A 12,493-nucleotide genomic window follows, 5' to 3' on the forward strand; every position below is an offset into this window, starting at 1 on the left:
GACACGTCTAAGCATCCTTTTTTATTATTCCTGGTACTGCCAAATTGGATCAGGCAGTAAGGTCAACGGCGCATTACTGCGACTCGTCGACGCCGTCGAAGCAAACATATGCGAAACAGTCGCGAGCGTCGTTACTTCGCCCAGATGAAAAATAAAAGCAATTCGTCTTACTTATCCGATGGCTAGAATTTATATTTATAAATGTAGAGTAAATCTGTGTATCGCAGTCTCTCATCAATCCAAACTTTCACATCCGTATAAAGCTCACGCTCGCGCCACATATTTTCATAATAGTAATTTTTGTGAACTCTATAGTAGACCTGCCTCACGGAAACGAATACCTGACTGACAGGCATGCCTACCAGACTATTCAAATTGTAGGACCCCCTTAGCTTAGTTTATATATATATAAGTTTCCAGTAAAATAGAAAGGCACGCGGTGATCTGCTGCCACCTAGTGGTTGCCTTAAATCTGTTAAATCTGGTACGTATATATATTTTACCTTTAAGAATAAATGGGCACTTGAAATGTGTGTCACTTGACACTTGACAATTATTTCACATTTTAGCCTCTAACGTGGAACTATGATAAACTCGTGTGTATGTTTTCTTTATCTAAACCATCGTTATGTAATAGTTTGGCGTGTCTGACGCGCACCGTGGCAGGTCTTTCCAGAGTAAACCTCATTTTAGCGCTCATAGGGCAGTGTTCTCCAGCCTACGTTAGCAGCGTATCATGGGGATTGCGCAACAGTGGTGGCGTATGTTTTCATGAGGAAGAGCAAGTTTGAACAAAACACAGCTCTCACTTCCGAGTGTTTAGGCGTGGAAACACTCCCACATCGGCACACCGGCACGCAGCTCGGCCGTGTCCCGTCTCCGCGGACGCACGGACGCGATATCGGTTTCCGTTCCCAGTCTTTTACCTGCTCGTTGTTCTGAAAGGGCCATGCGACTTTTCGGTTGTTGCGCCTCGAGAGTTCATTAGGCTGTTAGATCAGCGCAGCTGCGGATCGCGACGGGGTAAATCTCCGCCGGCACCGGGCCAGTGTGCTCGTTAACCTGCGAGCTTGTGAGGACTTGTGTGATCTCCCAGGTGCGATTCGCGGGCGCCCGAAGAAGAGTCGGAAGTGGCACCGAGACGATGACGACCAACGAACGGGCAGTCCGGGCGCTGAGAGACGTCCTTAAAAGAGCGGGCAACACCGCCTGCGCGGATTGCGGCGCGCCCGGTGAGTGCGTATTAATGGAATTACGCTCCGAATGGCGAGGCCGGACAAGAAGGAACATGCCACAGACAAAATACCTCCACTCAGATACAGCCGCGTAGAGCCGTTGCACAAGCTCAGCTTTTGCACTTTGCATCTTGACATAATATCATTAAAACTCTTTTTTTTCTCCTCATGTTGCTGCGGCTTAATCTGCTGTTTGATCTACATCGTTAGAGGAAGGTGTGAAAGTTTGGGGTGGAACTAACTAGTCCTCACGATCCAGATGTTTTCTTAGGCTGTTCGTTACCATGCGGTCGAATAAACGTTCGGGGAAGATAAATCAGAGTAGAGTAACAGCTACTTTTGCAAGGTTCACCGTGGCTGGTGCATGCTCCGTTTATGTAGGCTCGAGATTTTCTTGGTTCGACACGCGAGCTCTCGTCGAGTTCTCGAATTAGATTCGCACTTGCACAAGATACGCAGCCCGTAGCGAATAACTGCGAACCTCGCAGATGATGTAAATGTACCATAAGGTTATGCTGACAAGTGAATTTATGTATGTCAAGAAAACTGGCAGAAAATCAGTGCTCTAAGATCTTATATACGTGTGTATATAAGTGTGTGTGTGTGTGTGTGTGTGTGAGAGAGAGAGACAGAGAGAGAGAGAGAGAGAGAGAGAGAGAGAGAGAGAAAGACAGAGAGAGAGAGAGAGAGAGAGAGAGAGAGAGATAGAGAGAGATTTAAATACAGGAGTGCTTGTGCATCGTATAAGATAAAATGCCCTGGGTGTTGCCACAGTCAGAAAATAAACATTGCAGGAAATTATGTATGTGAGAGATTAACTATAAGTGTATATGTGTAAGGTGAAAAGAAATCACCAACACACAAACCTGGCCCTCAACACACAACAATACACAAACCTGGCCCTCAACGCACACCAACACACAAACCTGGCCCTCAACACACAACAATACACAAACCTGGCACTTTTTGCTCATTTCCTCCTGCTCAGTAATACACACACACACACGCGCGCGCACACACACACACACACACACACACACACACACACATATGCACACACACATATGCACACACACACACATATGCACACACACACACACACGCGCACACACACACACGCACACACACACATATGCACACACACACACACGCACACACACATATGCACACACACACATACACACACATATTCTTTCTTCGTGTGTACCTCTCTTTCACTCTTTCTCATTGGGACTTTACAAGTTTGCAGAACACTTTATTCCCCTAATTATTGCTAAAGCAGTGGCTTTGGATTTGCCTGTTTCCCTTCCTTGTTTTATGCATGTGTCTCATTCTGACTGAATCAGACTGATTTTTCCGCAGCACCTCTGGCTCTCTATGATGTTGTGACCACGCTTGCACACATTTCCATGCTACATAATATCTATGGCAATATGGGTTTTTCTCGAGGCTGTGTAACAAGTTATTGAATAGATTTGATGCACACACAAAACAGTAGCGGCAGAACAGAAAAAAAGTCTTAATGAGGGTGCAGTGTTGAACAAGAAACGGAAAATGCAAGTAATAAATACATGCATCAAAAAAAGTAACTTTATTTCATTTAAATGTTTTGAAAGAGGGCAATTCAAGTGCAATACAGGAGCCAGTTTATCTATGCTGGAATCAAGGGTCTCTGTTTCTAATTCTGTCAACAGAGTTAAATATTAGAGGGAAATTACAGTTTGCACTTTGTCGTGCACATTAGCAACACCCATTAAGTTATGTCTCTCTCTGTCTCTCTCTCTCTCTCTCTCTCTCTCTCTCTCTCTCTCTCTCTCTCTTCTGTCTCTCTCTCTCTCTCTCTCTCTCTCTCTCTCTCTCTCTCTCTCTCTCTCTCTCTCTCTCTCACTCACTCACTTATTTCAGATCCAGAATGGGGATCCTGCTCCCTGGGAGTTTTTATTTGCCTCATTTGTTCCGGAATCCACCGGAACATTCCCGACATTGGAAAGGTCAAGTCTCTCAGACTGTCCTGCTGGGAGGATTCCGAAGTGGAGGTGGGTGAGCCCCCCCGTTTCCAGCCCCGGCTTCCATTTCTGGCCCTTTTCACCCAGTTATAAAACATAAAAACCACCCCAAACCTACCCTGCACACCTACCCAAACATCTCTAGCTCAGTTAGCAAACCCCTAGCCGTCCTTATAATGCGCAGGTGCGTGGTGGTCATTAATATATCAGTTTGCTCAGAGATATTGCTACATCCCATATATCCTGCATGAATGGTGCATATCATCCCTGTTGCCAGTTTCCCTTTGAGCCGTGTAACAATTAAAGAGACGGTGTGCAGCGTGACATTCCCTCTATCACATGGGAACGATCTTGGTTCCTGGGAGCTTGCGTGACGAACGTGTCCTGCTCGAGCAGGGCAGTGGCACAGTGGGCAGAGTCCGCGGCAGAGGTGCGCATGCAGGTGCTCCTTCGCCGTATGGCTAGTTTCTGACTGGTTTCTGACTGGTTTCTGACTGGTTTCCTTCTCCTCTGTCCCAGTTCATGGCAGAGAACGGCAACGAGGCTGCCAAGATCAAATACGAGGCTCGCGTGCCAGCCTACTACTACAAGCCCACTCACAAGGACTGCCAGTAAGTCGCCATGGCAACACTGCCTGCCCCTAGGCCCGCCCGCCTCAGCTGAGGGGAGGTTCCCATTTTGTGGTCACTGGAGAGACTGGATTTACACACATGCTCGGAGTGCGAGATGTGCCGGCAATAAATCATTACAGCCGTGAACAGCAAGGCTAACAGAAAAAGCAGGCAGAACTTACTATACAAGCAGAAAAACAATTTCTAGATTGAATCCCCATAATCACAGTTTGATTAAAAACATTTAAATCATTAGTTCAACCAATTATGTACACAGCGAACACATTTTAATATTAGTTCAACCAGTACACACAGTGAAAAATGGCACTAGGCCAAACAGAAAGCTATGAAATTTAGTTACCACATCGTGTTACCACAGAGTTACCACATTCTACAAAGACATCCTCTAGGAAATCTGGAATGTCTCTAATCTGGACATCAGATCTTGAACTAGAGAGATTATCACTCTTTCTGGTTACTTAGACAAGATGTTGCAAATTCCAGTACCACCTTCACCAGTCAGACCCAGACTCCCTTCACCACAAAGCCTTTATCACCAGTAAACAAAACCCAAACAACCAACTCCACCACTAGCCAAGAACAACCTAGAAAATAGACCATCTGTTATGAATTATGAATCAAAATACAGAATGAATTACTATTAGATGGACATTGAATCAGCAAGGCACATGGAAGACTGGGTGGTTAGAGAGGGGGTGTGGTCAGAAAGGTGGTGGATCTGCACCCACTACCTGTCAAGAAAGACAAACTAAATGTGCAAAATACAAAACCATCAGAAAAACCACAGTTTGTAATCTAATGTGCTTTTCTTAGTTACCGTTATTATTTATTTCATTGTATTCCCTTTTGGTTCATGCTGATGTTCTTCTGATTTTTGTTGTTGTTATTTCGTTTTTATTTATTTGTTTTTAAAACTCTCTATAAAAATCTATTTACAAATACTGTATTGCTTTGTCAGTGTAGGTATTTTATAATATCATGCCAATAAAGAGAGAGAGAGAGAGAGAGAGCGAGAGAGAGAGAGAGAGAGAGAGAGACACACACATACACAGGGAGATAGAGAGCTGTAGAGAGAGACACAGAGAGTGTTGAAGCAGCCTGAGTGGAACTGAGGAACTAGGAGCTGATGAAGCTTTGACCTTCTGACCTTCTGACTCTACTGTCTGCATGATGCTCTGGGGCTTCATTATAGCTCACATGGTTGTGTGTGCATACACTTAGCATACACAGTGTGTATACTAAGGCATGCTTGCACCAACCTGTGGGTGTTAATCACACCGCCAATAGCACCAAACCACACAGGAAGGGCTCACGAAAAAATGTCTTCCCTTTTCAAAAAGAAAATGTACTTGTTAATGTACTAACCCAAAGCAGTCAGACCTACAGACCTGTACACTTATACACCCAACCGGTCTGTCTCAGCACGACACATGACTGAGGGATTTGTGCAAGCTTTAATCATAATTATATTTTGTGCACTTTGAACCTTTATCTAGTGGTTATTGGCACAGTGGGAAAAGCGTCACAGCAAGTGTCTGTGTGTGTGTGTGTGTGTGTGTGTGTGCGCGCGCGTGTGTGTGTGGTTACAGGGTCCTGAAGGAGCAATGGATCAAAGCTAAATATGAGCGAATGGAATTTACACAAGACAGGAAGTCGCTGGTATACGACGAGGGTAAGTGGGTTTGAAAATCGGTCTAGGACCAGTTCCTGCAGTCAAATATCACTTTCTGTCATTGTAAAATAGAAATTGATTGATCTCAAAACAGCTCTTAGGCATGACATGAGTGGAAGCATCGATTAAACTGTGATTTAGTGTGTGTTTTTATCAGGATTTGCATTTTTCCTGATAATCATGGTTCACCAATCACAGGGTCCAGAGATGGAATGCTAATGAAGAGGGGGCGGGACAACGGGCAGTTCTTAAGTAGACGATTTGTCCTGTCAGAGAGGGAAGGAACGCTCAAGTATTTCACCAAGTCCGATGTGAGTTTTACACACACCAAAAAATATTCTTCTGAAACAGCGCGCTTATTCATGGTAAACACAACATCTAACGACACATATGTCAAGACTTCTGAGTCCATAACAGTTACAATATCTTAAAAAACACAGCCCTATCCAAACGTTCTGGACCTTTTCCTTGTCTGGGTATTCTGCAGCTCGCTCCTGAATCAGGGATTATAGGCATACTTGGAACCTCAGTGTTGGTATAGGTGCTTATTAGCTGAAACACTATGAAAGACAAGTCACTTATGAGCTGGGTGGGGTAGCGGTCATAAGAGGCTTTAGGCCTCAGAGCGGGCGTGTCGGGCCGTGGGAGGCGACCACCAATCAGACCCAGCTGTCTGCACGCACGACCTCTCCTGGCCTGGGTCTGCACTGCTGTGCTTGACTGCCGGTGGTGTGGATTATGTCTATTTATATTACCAGCAGGTTAAATTCAAAGCATACAAAGATGAAAATCTATAAGACATTCCAGGTCTTACGGCTTTATGGAAAAGATAACTGGGTGTTATCTGAGTAAAAAGTAAAAGCAGATATTGCATGCCATATCTCTTTGATGGCTGAGTCTCTTTGTGTGTGTGTGTGTGTGTGTGTGTGTGTATGTGTGTGTGTGTGTGTGTGTGTATGTGTGTGTGTGTGTGTGTGTGTGTGTGTGGTGTGTGTGTGTGTATGAGTGTGTGTATGTGTGTGTGTGTATGAGTGTGTGTATGTGTGTGTGTGTATGTGTGTGTGTGTGTGTGTGTGTGTGTGTGTGTATGAGTGTGTGTATGTGTGTGTGTGTATGTGTGTGTGTGTGTGTGTGTGGTGTGTGTGTGTGTGTGTGTGTGTGTGTGTGTGTGTATGTGTGTGTGTGTGTGTGTGTGTGTGTGTGTGTGTGTGTGTGTATGTGTGTGTGTGTGTGTGTGTGTGTGTGTGCACCTCTCACTGTTCTCCCAGGCCAAGGAGCCAAAAGCGGTGATCAAGGTGGACACCATCAACGCCTCCTTCCAGCCAGAGAAGATCGGCAACCCCAACGGCCTCCAGATCACCTACCTGAAAGACTACAGCACACGCAACATCTTCCTCTACCACGAGAGCAGCAAGGTGTGTCACCGCACACACACACGCTGACGACTCAGCACATGCTTCGATCTTTGTGTGTGAATAGAACAGGACACACAGGTCCAGGGTTAAATGTCACTGAGCTGGTTGCCAGTGTGGATTGCTCATACCAGTCATGCACGGTTTACTTACCTGTTAATGACATACAGGTGGGAGTGTAATACACAATCTTTACATCTCTCTCTCTCTCTCTCTCTCTCTCTCTCGCTCGCTTTCTCTCTCTCTCTCCTTATTAGGAAATAGTGGACTGGTTTAACTCTATCCGAGCAGTCCAGTTGCATTATCTAAAAGTAGCATTTCCTGGAGCTTCTGAGTTTGAGGTATGTTAATACAGGATGCAGCATGCAAACACAGAAGCACGCACGCACGCACGCACGCACGCACCAAAGTCATTTTATTTTAAAGAGTACTGTTCTTCTTGTTTTCAGTTCCTGTATTTCTCTTTATATCATCATTGATATCATCTTTGCATCCCCAATTCTGGTATTGTTTTAAATAGCACAGCTGTATTTAGATCAGATCACTTGGCCTGGAACACCTACTCACTACAGATCTGCGTGGCCTTGGTGTTAGCTGATGCACTTATGCTTTTTTCCCTTTTCAGCTGACGCCCAAGCTGACGCGAAACTTCCTGAAAGAGGGATACATGGAGAAGACAGGACCGAGGGTAAGAGGCCCACTGTACCTGTTAGTCATCGGTGACTCATCGGTGACTCATCGGTGACTCATCGGTGACTCATCATAAGCAAGCCCTAGGCCTTTGTCAGGGACACTGAGGTGCTGACCTTCCTCTCTCCTCACACATGACTATGTAATCAGGTTAATTCTGTAAGACTGACATCTCAAGAGCAAACACTAATCTAGCCATCATGGAATTCATGGGATCTGGCAGACAGCTGTTGTTGTGTGTCTCCCAGCCCGGGCTTAGGTAAGGTGTTTTATACCACACTTCACATATGGAAGTTTCTAGATGTCTATAGTGCACACGAGGATACTGGAACAGAGAGAGTTACAGGCCTCAAAACCAGCCATCTCCGTTAGGGTGTAGTGTGTTCTAGAGTGTTTTTTTAAGATGTCCCTCTCAGTCATTAACGGTTTTATTTTGCGCCCCGCTCAGACATGAGTGACTCATCCCAGCTGGTAATTACCAGGTTCAGCGGGTGTGTTGGAGTGGAAATCACCATCCTGCTGGACTTTGGCCCTCCAGGACTGGAGACGGGGCAGGGGCACCCGAGTATTAGACTCACGCTTTCATTAGGAGCTGACGAAGGTTGGGGCAGATAGGGCAGCTTTGTGTCAGACACCTCTGGCTGATCTGGGAACAGTGCAGCTCGGCTTTGTGCTTTCTCATGTGCAGCCTCATTTAACACAAAACTGTTCTGGGTTCGGGTTTGAAATCCATCTGACGATTGTCTTTGCGCACATCCAGTTGCAACTTTGTCGGCAAATCATTTACTGCAAAAAACTAATTTCTGCCATGACTGGGATAGGAACCCAAAGTAATCGCAGAGGAACTTTTCTACAGGATGTAATTGGAGGTCATTTTTACATGCTTTGCCGAAGCCAGATCACAGTGCAGCCAAAGGCCGTTATCAGCATGTGCAACTCAGCTGGACACAGGGATGCTGTGCAGGTGTGCACCAGGCAACAGAAAAAAACATAACAGACTGATCGTGAATCTTATAAACAAACAGCGGGATTTGAATCGCGTCCTAATGACTTCCATTTTGGTAAATACGCCGTCGTCTTCCTGTTTGAACAGTTGCTATACTAATGCGTGTAGAGACCCCCCCCCAACAGCGTCAGTAACCAGTAGCCATCTGGTCGTGCAGTTCTACACTATTAATATGAGATTTCAGCACAGTGGAAGTGTGGGGGGGTACCACAGACCTGCTGAGCCTGACTGCCTCACCTGAGTCCCCATGAAGTCTCACGCCCACAGCAAACAAAGGGCCCAGTACAAACCATTTCGATGAAATCCGTGTGTCGACGAGCCGGCAGCCCTAACCGGATCCTGAAGTTGCTGCCGGGAATTCCTGAAGCCTCGCTGCGTTTCTTACAAGGGAGCAGCAGTGACCGGAAACCCCCGCCACCCGCATTACCCTGGAAACCCACACACACCTGCTCATTACGCTGTAGTCTTTGGGTGGTGCCCTACTGCCTGCCAGCAGACGTCTAGACGGCTCCACCACGGCTGTGCGCACAATGATGCCCGACACAGCCGTGCCGGACCTTCGGCTAGACTTTGTGCAAGGGAAGTTTGTCACTACTGGCTGTGTTGTATGTCACTGCAGGTGTAATAAAGCTCCTCCGTGTTCTGCCCTTCACTGTTCTCTCTCTCTCTCTCTCTCTCTCTCTCTCTCTCTCTCTCTCTCTCTCTCTCCTTTTCTTTTTGCTCTTTGATTTGTGCAGCTGAATGAGAGCCTGTAGTGTGACAGGTGAACCTGTGCTATGGCTTAGCTCAGATCTGCAGTACGAGTGTACTCGCAATAATTCTAGTTTTATTTTCTCTTTCTCTCTGTCTCTCTCTCTCTCTCTCTCTCTCTCTCTCTCTCTCTCTCTCTCTCTCTCCTTTGCAGCAGACAGAGGGTTTTAAGAAGCGCTGGTTCACCTTGGATCACAGGAGGCTCATGTACTTCAAAGATCCTCTGGTAAGACTAGTTTATTACTCTCATCAGGTCTTAGAAAACACACACACATAGACACACACACACTCACACTCACACTCACACAATATTCCCAATATCGAATTACTGGCTGCCAAGTTTCTGTGTGAAATTATCCTGGCCAGAAGGAAGTATCTGTAAGATACTTTTAGCAACCGGTCTGAGCACAGCTCCAATTTCAAGACGCAGGTGCGCTTTTAGACTAAAAATACTGATTTCAGGTCAGCCCTCATGGGCGGCTGCTACGTCCTTTTGAAGCAGAGCCAATCACAGTGTGAATTCCCCTGGAGCTGGTTCTTCCTGAAGCCGGTCCTTGTTCTGTGCTCTAAACCATTATGTCTGTGCCTCCAAAAGTCGTTTACCCATTGGGCAATCTCATCTTATCAATACCACTCAAAATGCACTTAGTGTAAACCCACACGTTCCACACGTAAACCCACATGTCCTCACTTCCTTTTACAGCTCAAAAGCTCAAAAGTGGTATGTCGCACAAACCCCTTGTGGCGTGTTTTTATGGATGGCAGGACGCGTTCGCCAAGGGTGAGGTGTTCCTGGGCCATCGGGACCTGGGCTACAGCGCCCACGCCGGCCTGCCGAGCGGCACCCACAGCAACGGCGCCTGGCGGCATGGTATCACCATAGTGACGCCAGAGCGCAGCTTCCTGTTCACCTGCGAGTCGGAGGCAGAGCAACAGGATTGGCTGAAGCACTTCAACGATGTCACCAGTGCGCAGATGTCGCCACAGGAGTACAGCGGTGAGGAGGCCAACGGTGTTGCATGTGTCAGATTACATCATCACATCACGGATTCACGGAGAGCACGTGATTAGTGTGGTTAAAGCATGTTACGTACACACATGATGTGGTTTGGTACGTTCCGCACACACGTGATGTGGTTTGGTACGTTCCGCACACACGTGGTGTGGTTTGGTACGATCCGCACACACGTGATGTGGTTTGGTACGTTCCGCACACACGTGATGTGGTTTGGTACGTTCCGTACACAGGTGATGTGGTTTGGTACATTCCGCACACACGTGATGTGGTTTGGTACGTTCCGCACACACGTGATGTGGTTTGGTACGTTCCGTACACAGGTGATGTGGTTTGGTACGTTCCGCACACACACGTGACGTGGTTTGGTACGTTCCGTACACACACATGATGTGGTTTGGTACGTTCCGTACACACGTGATGTGGTTTGGTACGTTCCGCACACACGTGATGTGGTTTGGTACGTTCCGCACACACGTGATGTGGTTTGGTACGTTCCGCACACACGTGGTGTGGTTTGGTACGATCCGCACACACGTGATGTGGTTTGGTACGTTCCGCACACACGTGATGTGGTTTGGTACGTTCCGTACACAGGTGATGTGGTTTGGTACGTTCCGCACACACCTGATGTGGTTTGGTACGTTCCGCACACACGTGATGTGGTTTGGTACGTTCCGCACACACGTGATGTGGTTTGGTACGTTCCGTACACAGGTGATGTGGTTTGGTACGTTCCGCACACACACGTGATGTGGTTTGGTACGTTCCGCACACACGTGATGTGGTTTGGTACGTTCCGCACACACGTGATGTGGTTTGATACGTTCCGTACACACACGTGATGTGGTTTGGTACGTTCCGCACACACGTGATGTGGTTTGGTATGTTCCGTACACACGTGATGTGGTTTGGTACATTCCGCACACACCTGATGTGGTTTGGTACGTTCCGTACACACGTGATGTGGTTTGGTACGTTCCGCACACACGTGATGTGGTTCGGTACGTTCCGTACACACGTGATGTGGTTCGGTACGTTCCGTAGCGTCTCATTCGCGGTTTTCCGTTTAAGATGTCAGTTTGCAAGTTTGTAAACAAGCTCACGTTCACTGATGTGTTTTTATGACCTCTGTTTCAGTGGAGGCCCTCTTCAAGCATAAACACTGACGGAGTCGGATACGTGTCGTGACCCCAGCCTGACCTTTCAATTCTCACATCTGCAGCTGCAGCTTTAATGAGTCTAATGAGACATAACACTACGTGTTAATTTTAATGTATCTTTTTCAAGTTCAATAAGTACTTTTAAGATCTCGAGTGTAACATGTATTTGTGTTTTCTGTAACTACTAAGATCATTTGAGTAATGGCCGTTGTAAAGCTGATCTGGTTTGTGTACTGTTACAAGTTGCGGTGGTAGGAGCCGTAATAGGAGCTATGTTTATGTAACCTTCCACGCTATTGATCTGTCAGATCTTTAAGGCCGCAGGCTCGTGGAGGCCCTGGGTTATGCTTGTCTTCTCAGTCCTCAGATCTACCAGACAGAGTTATTTAAGAAAGTAACAGGACACAACATGGCTGGTTTCTGGTGACTGAATGGTCACGCTCCAGGATGTACAGAAAGGAAGAGAAAAGCGTAACACGAGCCACAAAGTCGCGCAGGTTCCGATCTGTACCTTTTATTCTCACCATGTGTCGATGTGCCCCCTAGTAGTGAAATTTTGTTTTTCTCCTGTAATATTAAGCCTGTAAGTAAGCACCGTATGTTCTTCAGATGTCACGCCAGCCCAAGTGTTTGGATAAAACAATGTTATTCTGTAGAAGTGCAGTGAAACGGTTTCTTGTAAGGACAGGCTGCGTGCAGTGGACAATATGATGAATCACTGTATTTTTTAATGACAAAATTCTAAACAATAAAATATTTTTGAATAAATGATTTGATCAGTAACTGTAGTCTTGGTCATGTGTGATGATAATTCATCTTTGTAAGTATGTGGGTGTAGGTCTACACACATTGAATGATTGTAGAAAAGTGTGAAGGAAAGTGTATGTGTGTGTGCGTGCGTGCATTTGTGCG

General features: G+C 46.4%; 1 protein-coding gene across 2 annotated transcripts; it reads left to right on the forward strand.

The window, feature by feature from the left end:
- Window positions 1-755: 755 nt before the first annotated feature.
- On the forward strand, window positions 756-11,823 carry zgc:92360 (arf-GAP with dual PH domain-containing protein 1). 2 transcript variants are annotated; one of them, XM_081710498.1, is made up of 11 exons: window positions 756-1,232; window positions 3,141-3,271; window positions 3,761-3,852; window positions 5,463-5,545; window positions 5,744-5,856; window positions 6,814-6,960; window positions 7,215-7,298; window positions 7,583-7,645; window positions 9,561-9,629; window positions 10,169-10,400; window positions 11,559-11,823. In XM_081710498.1, exons 1-11 carry the CDS (start codon window positions 1,145-1,147, stop codon window positions 11,585-11,587), a joined length of 1,131 nt encoding a protein of 376 aa, XP_081566624.1. In that variant the 5' UTR covers window positions 756-1,144; the 3' UTR covers window positions 11,588-11,823. The 2 variants fall into 2 exon arrangements, with proteins under 2 accessions (XP_081566624.1, XP_026870581.1); XM_027014780.3 differs by having other exon boundaries at window positions 758-1,232; window positions 9,558-9,629.
- Window positions 11,824-12,493: the final 670 nt, after the last annotated feature.

Source organism: Electrophorus electricus, chromosome 3, assembly GCF_041902795.1.
Source record: "Electrophorus electricus isolate QZ-2024a chromosome 3, ASM4190279v1, whole genome shotgun sequence".
NCBI lineage: Eukaryota > Metazoa > Chordata > Actinopteri > Gymnotiformes > Gymnotidae > Electrophorus > Electrophorus electricus.

Bases quoted from the DNA above. Each gene is read 5' to 3' on its own strand.
- zgc:92360 (XM_027014780.3), top strand. From the start codon at position 1,145: ATGACGACCAACGAACGGGCAGTCCGGGCGCTGAGAGACGTCCTTAAA. The intron at 7,299-7,582 runs GTATGTTAATAC...TTCCCTTTTCAG, and splicing joins CTGGAGCTTCTGAGTTTGAG to CTGACGCCCAAGCTGACGCG. The intron at 7,646-9,557 runs GTAAGAGGCCCA...TCTCCTTTGCAG, and splicing joins TGGAGAAGACAGGACCGAGG to CAGACAGAGGGTTTTAAGAA.